The sequence below is a fragment of the Lynx canadensis genome, chromosome B4 (genome assembly GCF_007474595.2).
Source record: "Lynx canadensis isolate LIC74 chromosome B4, mLynCan4.pri.v2, whole genome shotgun sequence".
Lineage (NCBI taxonomy): Eukaryota > Metazoa > Chordata > Mammalia > Carnivora > Felidae > Lynx > Lynx canadensis.
This window is the reverse complement of record NC_044309.1, coordinates 52,266,468-52,280,292: the sequence shown is the minus strand read 5'-3', so window position 1 is coordinate 52,280,292 and position 13,825 is coordinate 52,266,468. Positions and strand designations below refer to the sequence as shown.

General features: G+C 32.5%; 1 protein-coding gene across 1 annotated transcript in view; it reads right to left on the bottom strand.

Annotated features, from left to right (window-relative positions):
• Positions 1-6,232: 6,232 nt before the first annotated feature.
• AEBP2 (AE binding protein 2) overlaps positions 6,233-13,825 on the bottom strand; it is a 71,515-nt gene continuing 63,922 nt past the window's right edge. Inside the window, exons 6-9 of the mRNA XM_030321880.1 lie at positions 13,711-13,778; positions 11,043-11,156; positions 8,415-8,441; positions 6,233-7,877 (exon numbers count right to left, since the gene is read on the bottom strand). Coding sequence (XP_030177740.1) covers positions 7,832-7,877; positions 8,415-8,441; positions 11,043-11,156; positions 13,711-13,778 — 255 coding nt within the window. The 3' untranslated portion in view covers positions 6,233-7,831. The remainder of the gene's footprint in view (positions 7,878-8,414; positions 8,442-11,042; positions 11,157-13,710; positions 13,779-13,825) is intronic.

The following is a 13,825-nucleotide window of genomic DNA, read 5'->3' as shown; positions in this document are numbered from 1 at the left end:
ACACATATATTATGTATATGTAAAAATAATGAAATACCTATCAGCAATAAGAAAAAAGATCTTGCCTTTTGCAACAATATGGATGGACCTAGAGGGTATTTTGCTAAGTGAAATAAGTCAGAGAAAGGCAAATATTATGACTTTACTTATATATGGAATCTAAACAAATGAGTAATAATTTTTTTAAAAAGACTCATAAATAAAGAGCAGAAACTGATGTGGGGTGGTGGGAGAAGCAGGTGAAGGGGATTAAGAGATATAAACTTCCAGTTATAAAGTCATGTGGATGACAAGTACAATGTAAAGAATATAGTATTATGTAATGTACGGAACTGTTGAATAACTATGTTGTACGCCTGACACGAATATAACATTGTCTAGCAACTAGATTTCAATTAAAAAAATTTCTGGCTGAAACATAAAATAAAAAATAAAACGTTGTCACACTGGTTAAAAAAAAAGTGACTCATTTAAATTGGTGTTTGGTACACAGGCTGTAAGGGATAAGCAGTTGTCTTAGTGTACCTAAATTTTTTATCCCAAGTAACTAGAACCATTGATCATTCTTTACCACCATTTGGCAGCTGATAAGCATATCAAATAGTATCTGTCTCTACTAGGTCTTAGGTTGAATTCCTGAATAAGCATTCAGTTTTTAAATGCTTTTCCAAGGGGTGCCTCGCTGGCTCAGTTGAGAAGCATGTACTCTTGATCTCAGGGTCATGAGTTTGAGCCCCATGTTGGGTGTAGAAATTACCTAAATAAAACTTAAAAAAAAAAAAAAAAAGAGAAAGAAAATGGTCTTCCAGCTTCTGCCTTTGCTCCCTTATAGTTAATTCTTCAGTCTGGGTGACTCTTGAAAAACATAATCCAGATCCTTTTCTCAAATTCCTCCAGTGGCTTCCCATCTGCTCAAAGATAAAGTCCTTTCACATCAACCCCAGCCCTACAACACACAATGCATGATGTAATGTAAGCTCCAAGCAGCTAGAATTTTTAATGTTTTGTTGAATGCAGCATCACCAGTACCTGGAATCCTAGTAGGACAACGTAAGAAACTCATGTGTATTTAAATAAATGATCTTGCCTCAAGGGTTTTTACACTTGCTGTTCTCTCTGCCAGGAATGCTAATCCCTCAGATACCTGCATGACTTCCCACTCAGCCTCTCATGGCTTTGCTCAAATGTCACCGATCAATAAGGTTTTACCAACTACCCTACTTAAATCACATCACAAATTCTCTATCCCTCCCTCCACTTTGTTTTCCTTCACAGAATTTCCACCACCTTTCCCCCTTTATATGTATTACTCATCTGCATATTGCCTGTCATCTCCCATCCCCACACTTATAAGTTCCATGAGATCAAGAATATTTTATTTTGTTCACTGCTTGAACCCGTAGCATCCAGAGCAGCGCCTTGCACATTGCAAATGCCCTAAGAGTTTGTGTTCCATTAATCTTTTATTAAATTTGAAGGCTAACAGTTAACTTCATGACATTCCCTAGTACAACAGCAACAAATTTCTTTGCTAGAAATATTTGCTCTAAAATCTCCAGTATAAATACTTAGACTTCCATCTGAAGCCACACAAGTAACCTAAAAACTGACATAAATTATGATTAAACGGATAATTCATTCTTCAACATTGCCTAATCACATCCCAGAAGTCTTTTTGTACTTATAGTAAATCTGAAATAATGATCTGAAATAATAATCTGAAGTCAGAAGAGTTCAGAAATCTTGTGCCCCCACTACCTAAAATATGAACAGAAAATAACAAAAAATGTTCAGTATCACTAGATCAGCAGAAAATGTAAATACTTACAGTATTTATTGATCTATTTCAAGATCATTATGCTGAGTGAAAGCCAAACACAATCGAGTACATACTGTATGATTCTGTTTATTTAAATTTTAGAAAATGCAAACCAATCTACATGGAGACTAGAGCTCAGTGGTTGCCTGGGCTGGGCTGTAAGAGAAGGACAAACAAGCATGAGGAAACTTACGGAAGTGATGGTAATGTTCTGTCTTAACTGTTGATTTCAAAGTTAGGTGCATCTGTCAAAACTCACCTAACTGTACAATTAAGATTGACTGGCAAATAAAATACTTACTGAAGTTAGTTAAGATTATTTTTGTGATCACCCATGACTGGGGAGTTTTTTATTCCCCAAGAATAATCAGAAAGATGAAGGAACCTACACAGATTTCTTCCAATGACAAGAAAAGACCATACATCTCAAGTTGGTTTGAAAGGATAAGATAAACAGGTTAAGACTGTACCCGTCAAACCATGCTCATCAAAACAAGGACTATACAAATCCTCTTAGGTAATAATAGCATGCCATTTTATAAATGAAAAAAAGCAGGCATAGAGGGTTCAACTTCCCCCAAACCACAGTTTTCAGCTGAACTGAGAATCAAACACAAGCGATTCTCTTAACTCACTTTTCCACCTTAGAATGACTAAATTTAAAGGTTGGTAATATTCAAGTATTGGTACAGGGCAGGGAAAAAAGCATTCACATCCAGTTTATGTTGGCACCACCCTTTCAGAAAAAATTTCAGTAATAACAAACTTAAAATAGACACAACTCACAACTCTTTTAAGCCAGCTAATAATCCCTTGCAGGAAATGACACTACAGAAATCTTTTCAACTATATTTTCAAGAATGCTGCTGTATTAATTACATGACAATAAATTTGTAAGCAATCTTAATGTCAACCAATAAGAAATGGCTAAATAATTTAAGGTGTATCACACCTGGCCATAAAAAAAAGAATGAGATCTATACAGATGTCTTGAGTAAAAGCCAAACCCTAGAACTGAGTGTATAACAATTTAAGAAGCAAACACAAAGGTTGGGAGGGAATCATCAAAATACTTATCTGGAGACCAGGAAAAGTGTGCTCAGTTGAAGGTAATGACTTTCACTTTTATCCCTGTTTCTCATACTGTTAATTCCTTCATTTTTGCAAATATAATTTAATAACAAAGAAACTAAGATATATTTTTAACGACTATCAATGTTAAAGACAAATTCTGAATGAACTGCCAACTGTTCTGAATTACATTTAAAAAGAAAATTAGACATTTTGGTTGATTTAGGGAAGAACAAACAGTGAAAGAGATTCACAGAAACTTAACTAAGCTTTCTTACCTTCTATAAAGAATGACATTTACTACAATCTTTTAGGGGCATTATGCAGGTATTAAGATATTTAGGTAATAAGAAGATAACCAATTAGGCTTTCTTAATCTCTGAAATTCAAGAAGACATACCTGGGAATCTCCTGACCCACTCTTCTGCAACACTCAATGACATTTATATAAAACTATCCACACTGGGCCCAGCTATTAAGAGTAAATATGCTCATGTTTTACAATCTATTATTATTCCTTTGCTACATATTCTCCAGAAAATTATTTCTGCTTTTCTAAAAGGAAAGACCCCAAATGTAAACCTAATATAAGAGCTGTTAGGCATAGATTCATGAAATGGTTGTAATAAACATATAAATCCTTGGCAATTTCTTAATAAATTCATAAGATTTGTAAGACACATAAATTCATTAAGATTTTTCTTTAGCAGAAGCATATAAATATCGGAGAGAAAAAGGTCCTTGAGTGGGGACAATGCTCTGGGACAACAAAACATTTAAATAAAGAAATCAAGTGCTGGACAACTCCTTCAAATTACTATTACTTAAACATATTACTCATATCATAAATACAATTGAGGTCTTATTGTAATAAAAACAATGGGGCTTTACCAAAAACTACATTAAGCACCTTTTTCACAAAATTAAATAAACCAAAAATGGTTACAACTGAATATATAAAAATACAGCATCAGTAATCCTTTACACTGAGCATGTTTAGACAAACTACAACTCCCTTTATAGGTTTATAAATAAAAGTACATAACATTATCACAGTATGGTTTAAGCTGACTGCTTCAACCCTACTAGTGTTTTATGGACAGAATTCTCCAAAATATGTTACTATAACAAGTACTCACCTATAATACTCTTTCAACAAATCCTTTACAGACTATTTTGTGCCATGTATCATGCTAGGGACTGGCTGTGGCAGAAACACTGAAAACAACTTTATAGTGGTATTGCAATTGTACATTTATTTCCTCTCTCACATTGTGAAAAGCAGTGTGGTATAGTGAAAAGAATACTGATGTAGAAAAAAATGTGGGTTGCAATTCCTGACCTAACCACTAACAACTCCTTTTTATGTTCATTCAGAGTAATAGAACTATGTGTTATGTACCATGCAAAACTGATTCAGAAAAATCTGATTGGAGTATGTAAATGTTAAAAAAAAATTTTAATTAAAAATAAGAATACAGCATTTCATTACATTTTTAAGGCTCTGAGGCTCATAACCATTGGAAATGACAAAATACTCTAACCTAAAAAGAAAAAAGAATTCTGCAGGCTCTTATGTACATTAAAGCTATAATGTTAGAATTATATAACCTTCTACCAGGTCACAGATTCTTTAAGAATTAAAAAAGAAAAACATGTAAGAAATTTTCTAACAAATTTTATCCTTTTAAGAAATAGTCTCTAATTGTCTAGAAAAATATTTTTAATTTTCAAAATGTACTGTTTCCTCTCTCAAAAACCCACAACATTCAGGGTGCCTGGCTGGCTAAGTCGGGGGAGCATGCAACTCTTGATCTTGGGGTTGTGAGTTCAAGCCCCACACTGGGCATTACTTAAAAACAAAATCTTAAAAAAAAAAAAAAATTCAAATAACATATATGACTTAACTACTTTTCTAAAAAAGACTATGTATGTATATTAGCATCTCTTTGTAGGTCTACAACCCTAGGCCTTCTTTACAGATAAATATCAGTTTTTCGTACTGAGAATCTACCTAAACCAAGAATTTGTGTCTGCCTTTTAGAGAACTATGCAGTGGTATTAAAGGTTTAACAACAACAAAAAAAGTTTATACAGAAAGCACCCAACTATTTTACAGACTCCAACCATATTTTTCCATTTAAAATTTTATCCGAATATCTAACACTTCTGTTGATCATATATTATTAAAACAAGAATTCAAATAGCAAACAATAAAAGATGTTTTAAGTAACTGTGGCAAATTCTATCCTTTTAAGAGTACTTGCATATTTAAAACATTTTATTAAGGTGTGAAAGGGAAAAAAGTTTTACAGTCAAAGATTTACTGACATGATTATCAATGCTTTCAATCAGAGTTAAACAAATCTTAAAATACGCATTGAGAGTTAATTATTGTCCATCTTAATTTCCTTTCATCTGAAATTCAGAAGTCATGTGTCCACTTTAGGGAAGATTTATATATGAAAAAGTTTATTAGAAAAATAAACAACTTTAAATTTTACAATATTTTCCACTTCCAAAATTCTTTTATATAGAGCAAATGTGCCTTATGGTTTAAACATAAACTTGACTTACAAAATCTCATTTAGTCCTAAAGATACAAAAACACAAATGGTGAAATTGAGAAATTCAATGTAAAAATTTTTTTTAAAAACACCATTTGTTGCAGATACCTAATATGGCAATATTTACTGAAAAGTATAAACAACTTTTACTGAACTTTACTGTACTGGTGTATTACCAAAATTAACATTATCAAATCAAAATGTAGATTAAGTTGTGTGGTTTAGGTTTATTTTTCCAAAAATTTTATCAACTATACCAGGAACTGGCAAATTTTTCCTTAAAAGGTCAGAGAGTAAATATTTTAGGTTTGCAGGCCCTAAGTTCTCACTACCCAACTCTGCTACTACAGGGAGAAAGCAGTCATACTTTCTCCTGAATGGATACACCTGTGGGCTGCAGTCTGTCTGCTGCTGAACTAGACAATGGATTTTGAGTAAGAGATTATTTCAGGTGCCATATTACAAATATGTCACATATAGGGGTCAGGAGGAACAATATAAAAGTAAACATCACTAAATGAACTATTATAAGTTAAAAATTTCACACTTATTTCCCAATCTTAATTGTATGTGTGTATATATACAAGTTACAAAACTATTTCAATTCCATATTCTTTTTGGTGTGTTAATATAGTATCAGACCGAAGTCAGATAAGCAGCAAAGTACCATCAGAGATTCAGTACTCAGAGGCTAGCTAATCAATAACCATGAAATTAGGTTTTGACATCTAAATATTTCTACACGAAAAAATTAATTTATTTGCTGTGCCCCTAAAGAAAATGAGATGTATATTTCAGATGTCGTTTTAAAATTCAATTGAATTGTTACAATTTTGAAGCTAAATGTGATTTGCTTTGTTTTATTAGAAAAAATACTCAGGCAAGGTCTACAATCATCGGTCAATTAAGAATGACTTACAAGAACATGAGGCAATAAAATAAAAAATACAGGTACAAACTATATATCTGAAACACTTCTATTTGGCAATTTTATAACAAATCAAAATTTTAAAAGAACAAAGGAGATCGCAGATTACTTCGTAGATACAGAATAAAGCAATTGATGAAGTGCTTAAGCAAAAGAAAACAAAAAAAGTAAAACACACTGCTTTCCTTTTCTTTTTAAAAAATAAATCACATTTGCTACAGATCAAATGGATAATACCCTTATTAAACAACCATTCCAGAATGTCTTATAGTAGCAGTGCTTTTATTTGCACTTCATTTAATTTTATATGACTCATTTCATGTATATAGATAGCTCTTTACCCCACTGTTAACGAATAAAGTCTCCCATAATTTTTATTATTTTAAAAATTTTTTTAAAGTAAATGAGAAATGATTTATGTATCATGGAACCTTTCCCATTTTGGAACCAAAGGCTTAATTCTATATTTTTGTCTATTCTTTTCTTTAAAAAATTTAGTGTAAAAACTGCTGGTTTTTATATCACTGTAGTAAAGTGAAAACTCCTCAATCAGGAGTATTTTTCTGCAGTTTGACTGCATATAACCACATATACTTTACAATATGTCCTTCCAACAGTAAGGAAATAATTGATTTCACGGTCACTGTCAGAAATGAGTGCCATAATTCTATTATGGGTATAGGTCCTCCCTCAAAGACTTTCTGGAAGGATGTTCAATGTGTTTTGTTCTTATAGATATTAACAGTAGTACATAGTCCCTTAAGTCTGCAAAGACATTTATTGTTAAAGAAGGTGCTTTATTAACAATTCCTCTGGCAGCACTAGTGAATTACAATATCCTTCAATATTATTTCTACCCATAATATATACATTTAACTTTCATGCCTCTAGAAAAACATCTACAGTACATTTCATAATATAAAAATATATTACAAATCTGCTGAATTATTTACAAGCAATGTTCTATTATCTCTATGCAACATTTGTTTGATACAATACTAACAAGTTACACATATTTCCATTTCTGTAAGTTAAAAAAAATCCATATGGCTTCTTGCTTACCAAGCAAGAAAGTGATTTTATTTTCCTTTTCAAAACCAACTTTGGTGCATAAAGGATTCAGTTTGAAGATACTTAAAAAAAAAAAAAATACAATTTTTCTTATGTTAAGATAAAACAGCTCATAAACCAAATGCTTTCCTCAGAAAAAAAATTAGAGGCTTATATAGGTTAAAATGAAAATATGAGGATTATTCAAATAATTTGAAATAGAGGTTTTTCAAAAACCGTTAACAGATTAGTTATATAGGTAAATATTAACATACTGTACTCCATGAGAAAACCCTAGTCCTGAAAAGGGAGCCACCAGACATACTGCAACACTCTTTAACAGAAATTTTCAGCCCTAATTCGATAGACGAATTTTTAGTTGATTGCAAATGTCGTTCACTGTTTGCTTAAATACAAATTGAACACTTTTCTTATCAGAGTTCTGCAAAAGAACACAAATGGCAACCAATCACATCTATTTATCATAATTATCTCTTGATAATTTTCATTGTCTAAATATTTCCTAATATGACTTCAACTCAACAGACACTGTCAAGACAAATATCCTTACAGTGCTTTTGGTAATTTAAGGGCACATGTTGTAATTGTTTTTCTTTCCAATATAAACTACTGTAATTGCTAAAGGGGGGAAAAAAAGCAGCTTAAAGCAGCAAGCATGCAAAGCCTTTAAGAAGCTGTTCCACTAAGTTGCCAGAAGAGTGTTTGCTCAGTCTCCCACAGTACCATTCCATGAAAATGTGGATATACAGTAATATATTAATATATTCCACAGAAGAGCCTACTTCATTCACAGAATGTTTACACTAAGCATAAATATTATTCTAAATACCGGATTTAAGAAAAAAAAAAGGAAGGGGGTTATGACTCTAATGTGCAACTTTTACTAAACCCATTGTCAGTGACTAAGACTGCAGGTGTCCCCGCTTGTTTGCTTTTTATGTATTTATTTATTTTTTACCTCTTCAACCTCTTCTGCGGCATTGTTCTAGAAAAAGAGAAAAAGGAATATTCTTTTATTGGACTGAATCAAAAACACATTAAGTATTTCAAAAGAGACATTAAAAACATTAATAAGATATAGGCAGTGTGATAATCACTGATCACTAAAATTTATTTCCAAAGCATTCATACATTAATGGATGCAAATTTCAGTTATATAATATAGCTTTTTAATAAATCCTTTTTATGTAGGCTAATGTGATTCTAAAAAAGAATATCATGCCTAACACATGTATGTTAGCCAACTAGGACTTTAAAACTGATGTTTAAACCTTGAATAAATATGTTCTTTTTAGTTTCATTTTGAAGTTAATATATTTTTAGGTTTGTCATGCTTTCATTTTGAGATGTGTATAAGCCACAAAATATTTCTCCTAAAACAAGTCTGAATAATCACTTTATTCTTTTTACTTAATTTCACAAGTTCTCCAAATCAAAATCCAGACCTCGCTCACATGTTACACCACAGCAAATGTAGCCAGTTCTATTAATCTGTACCACTTTAGGAAAGACTCCATTCTAATTCCGGAATAGCAGAATCATGAAAATTTAGAGTCAAAATTAAATGTTAAGACCGGGGCAGGGGGCAGTAATACAGTTAAAGAAAATTAACTCCACAGATGCATTTAATATGTCTTAAGAACACCTTCATTACCCAAGAGTGACATCAATTTAGAATTGCAGACTTAACACTTTTCAGAACATACAATGCAATTCCTATGCTCTTTTGGACAATAGTTCTGCACCCAAATGGTTTTTTATTTTTTTAAGTTAATTTCACTAATATCTAAATTGCTTCCTATATACACAAATAGCAAAAATAAGCTGTCTGTGAAAAAGGAAGAGCCTCAGAGAGGGAGAAGTAGAATGCAGGGCAGAAACACAAAGTTAGTCTGAATCTTGTAATTAAGATTCATGCCCCTTTGTCAACTCTCTGCCTAAGGGATGTTTACAACCAGTTCTAATAGCAGGGTGGCTCTCCCCAAATATCACTCTTTTAAAATGCTAATTTTAATTACTCCCTTCAAAGAGTCAGCAGAAATAAACCCTAAATTAAGTACCAGTAAATAAAGAATATTCAATTATTTTTCTTAAAAAGAAAAAGGTAAATCATGACTTGCCCGTATTTTTGATAGTGGATTTCCCTCAATCTCTCCTCTGAGGTAATTTCACCATTTTTTCTCAATAGTTAATAGTTAATTTCTCAAGAACACAGTTCCATCACACAGAAAACAAGTTTTTATTGTACTTATTATTAGCATCTGCACTAGAAGATCTTTAAAACAATTTGCGGGGTTGGAGTGCCTGGGTAGCTCAGTCGGAAGCATCAAACTTTTCATTTCAGCTCAGGTCATGATCTCACAGTCGTTGGATCGACTCCAAGTTGGGCTCTATGGTGACAATGCAGAGCCTGCTTGGGATTCTCTCTTCCTCTCTCTGCCCTCCCCCTCCAATCAAAATAAATAAACTTAAAAAATAATAATTTGGGGGGAATAGGGAAAACTTAAGAATCTTGGGGTTTCCACAAGGCAAGTCCCATTCATTATGTGAGAATTTCCCTCAGAAGAGATCTTAAATTATAGAAATCCTATTATACTGAATTACATTCCAGAAAGTTGAGTCATAGAATAAACAGAACCTTCAGAGTTACAGGATTTGACATAGCGACAGAGTCTCTTTATGACAGCTAAAATTCACACTTGGGATGATCAATTATTATATGCTATCTTATTCTTATTCAACCTATTCCTATGCAAAATACGTATCAAGTTGAAATTGATTTTTAAAACATAAAAATCTGCTCATAAAGAGTGCCTTTTAAGCATTTTCCCCACTTTCTGAATCACCCTAGTATACGTCATTTGGATGGAGGCAGTGTGGAGTTCAGTCATACCCTATCTGTGTAACCTTAGGCAAGCTATTTAAACTCTTGCCTCAGTTTTCCAATCTGTAAAACAGAGATAGTAACACCTACTTCACAGGCTGCTGTGAGGATGAAGTGTATGTAAAGCACCTAGCAAAGTGACTCAGCACATAGTCAGAAATGTTGGTCTCTTCTCCTTCCCCCCCTATACCTTCATAAGCACAGCACACTAAAACAAAGGTCAGATCAGAAAATTATTAGCAATGTGAACACTGAGCTACCTCTTAAAAACAAACACAACAATATTTAAACTGTTCTAAAGGCTTGGGTAGAGTAGAAGTTTAAAAATTTATCATTTATGGTATTTTAGGGCATTTGTGGTATATTCCCAGATCCATAAAAGTCTGGTATTGTAAAAAGAATTACGTAGGTAAACAAAAGACACTTATTTTCAAAATAGTATGTACATTAGAATTTAAGCTACGTAAGATAAATCTGGAATTAAGTTGGCATATAAACTTTACCAAAATAATTATCTTTCTGGATTCTACAATTTATAAGCTTTTGTGATGTAATTTCCATATACAAAGCTCCAGAAAGCAAGCTATGCTTGGTACTGAAATTCAGTACTTAAAATTAAGTCCTAACCTTATATCCAAAAAGTTTAGGGAAATTTAAGATTATGATTCAAAAATTAAAACATCTAATCAAGAATTAAATTACCTGTATATGTTTGGATCCAAAAGCAAGGCAGTATCTTTGGGTAGCTTTGATAAATGAACTACTTTAGTTTTTAATTGATGTCGTTCACTTTCATTCACCCACACGTCAGGCAGACTATGAATTAAAAAACAAGTCATAAATGAAAAAGCATTCATTTTAAACTTACCCTTTATATAACTTCACATTACCTAGACTTTTCTGTTAGCGTGACTGAGCCACAGAAATTAACAACCTTCTCAGAAGCCAAAGAAATAGCAACGGGATGCGGAGTCCCAGGTAAAAAAATGACAGTGAAATTTCAGGCATGAATTTGGGAATGAATTAGGAATTTTTGCTGGCAAAGCCATATCAAACTTAGAAACACATATTATAGAACACTGCCTTGTCTTTTAGTTCAATGAGTAAATGTCATACTTGAGCTTGACTTGATGGAGTTTTTCTTTTTTTTTCTTTTATTGAAGTATAGTTGACATCCAATGCTGTATTAGTTTCAGGTATACAACATAGTAATTCGACAATGCCAAAAATTACTCTCTCACCATATCATATTATTATAGTAATATTGACTATATTCCTTATGGTAACACCAAGTTGAGAAATAAGTAAACACTCAAGTAGATTAAACTCTACTTTAAAAAAATGCACATGACCAAAATCCTGAATTCAAAGAAATTCAATCCTATCGGGAAATTCAAATAAAAACAATTTGATTGATATTTATGCTGATCAATATCCAAAATACTAAAAATACACAGATATTTGACTACACTTTAAAGAAATTGTTTATAACCTTAATATAAAAAGAGCTCTTACAAATCAGTATGAAACAGGTGAATATTCATCAGGGAAAAAGGAACACGATAGACAAAGGATACAAACCAACAATTCACCAAAGATAAAAACAGTTTAAAAATTATCTTATTTGTAATCAAAGAAATATAAAATGTAAGAATGATAACAGTGTTAATAACCAGAGAAATAAGCTCTCTAATGTAGTGGGTAGGATTATAATTGGCACAAATTTTCAGGAAGGCGATGTGTATTGAAACCCATCAATAATTTGCATATTTTGTGTACTGGCTGATCTTAATATCTCTTTAACAGTAGAGAAAAACGGGGACCTTTAGTGTTTCAGCAAAAAAAGGAGTTCATTAAATAAATTTTACACAGCCATTTCAAAATATTTTACAGTAGCATTTCCACAAAACCTGGATGGAGGGGATGTGTGTGGAAAATATGTTCTACGTTAATGGAAGTTTGATAGTCACAGGATTAAAAAAAAGCTAGATTTCTTTACTAATATGCTAACATGTATTGTAAACTCTCAAATCTATTGAAGAACTCTTAATTCACATCACATTAACATCTCCTTAGAATGAAGTCTGAGAAACAATACTGTAGAAAAATACTGAGTAACAAAAGATAAATGTTAACCACATACTATTAATTTCTGAAAAACCAAGTATACACAATGAGAGTCCATTCATTTATTCTATTCTTGGTATTTATTGATTTTACCCCAAACTTCTATGATTTATATACTTTTATTACCTTTTCTAACAAAAAGAATTTTAATAAAAACATAAAAGGAGGGGCACTTGAGCAGCTTAGTCGGCTAAGCATCCGACTCTTGATTTTGGCTCAGGTCACAATCTCACAGTGCGTGGGTTTGAGCCCTCCATCAGGCTCTGTGCTGACAGTGCTGAGCCTGCTTGGGATTCTCTCTCCCCCTCCTCCTCCTCCTTCTCTGCTCCTCCCCCAATTGTGCTCTCTCTCTCTCCAAAATAAACAAATAAACATTAAAAAAAAAAAGATAAAAGGAAAATTAAACATAAAAACATGAAAAACCTAAGGATTTTCAGGGCCAGAAAAATATAATGCTTTTGGAAAACAAGCCAAATGATTTTTCTTTATCACTGTGAGCTAGAAAATGTTTAGAATTTTTTTAAATGATTCAAACACAGGCAAAACTAAGGCTGCTTGCATACTGCCTGAGGGTCATCTAAAAATCATAAAAATAATTACATTCTAAAAATGATTAAAAATTGCTACAACAACTTTTATTGAAAACAGAAAGAGCTAGTTGTAAAGGTTGTAACTTGAGTCAGGTACTATAAGAACTTTCACAGATTCTTTAACCCTGACAGGTCAAAATGTTTTGCAGTCTAATTTCTGTAATTCTTTTATATTCAAACACAGTAACTATTCAAACACAGTAAATATTTGAGTATAAGATCATAATAAAAATAAGAGAGTCTATGGGGCACCTGAATGGCTCAGTTATTAAGCATCTGACTTCAGCTCTGCTGTCAGTACAGAGCCACTTCAGATCCTCTGTCCCCTCTCTTTCTGCCCCACCCCCACACCTGTATACTCACTCTCTCAAAAACAAACATTAAAAAGAAAATAAGAAGGATGCCTGAGTGGCTCAGTCAGTTAAGCGTCTGACATTGGCTCAATCATGATCTCGTGGTTTGTGAGTTTGAGCTCCGCACTGGGCTTTGGGCTGACAGCTCAGACCCTGGAACCTGCTTTGCATTCTGTGTCTCCCTCTCTCTCTCTGCCCCTCCACAGCTCGCACTCTGTCTCTCTCAAAAATAAACATTAAAAAAAATTTTTTAAAGAAAATAAGAGAGTCTATTAATTATACAGTATTTCAAATACTTACATGTCTTCAGGCATCCAATGAAGCAAAAGTTTTATCTTTCCAGAATCCTCTTTTCTCTTAGCTATTACCTAGCAATGATATGAGATCATAAAAATGATTTGTAAAACATTATTTT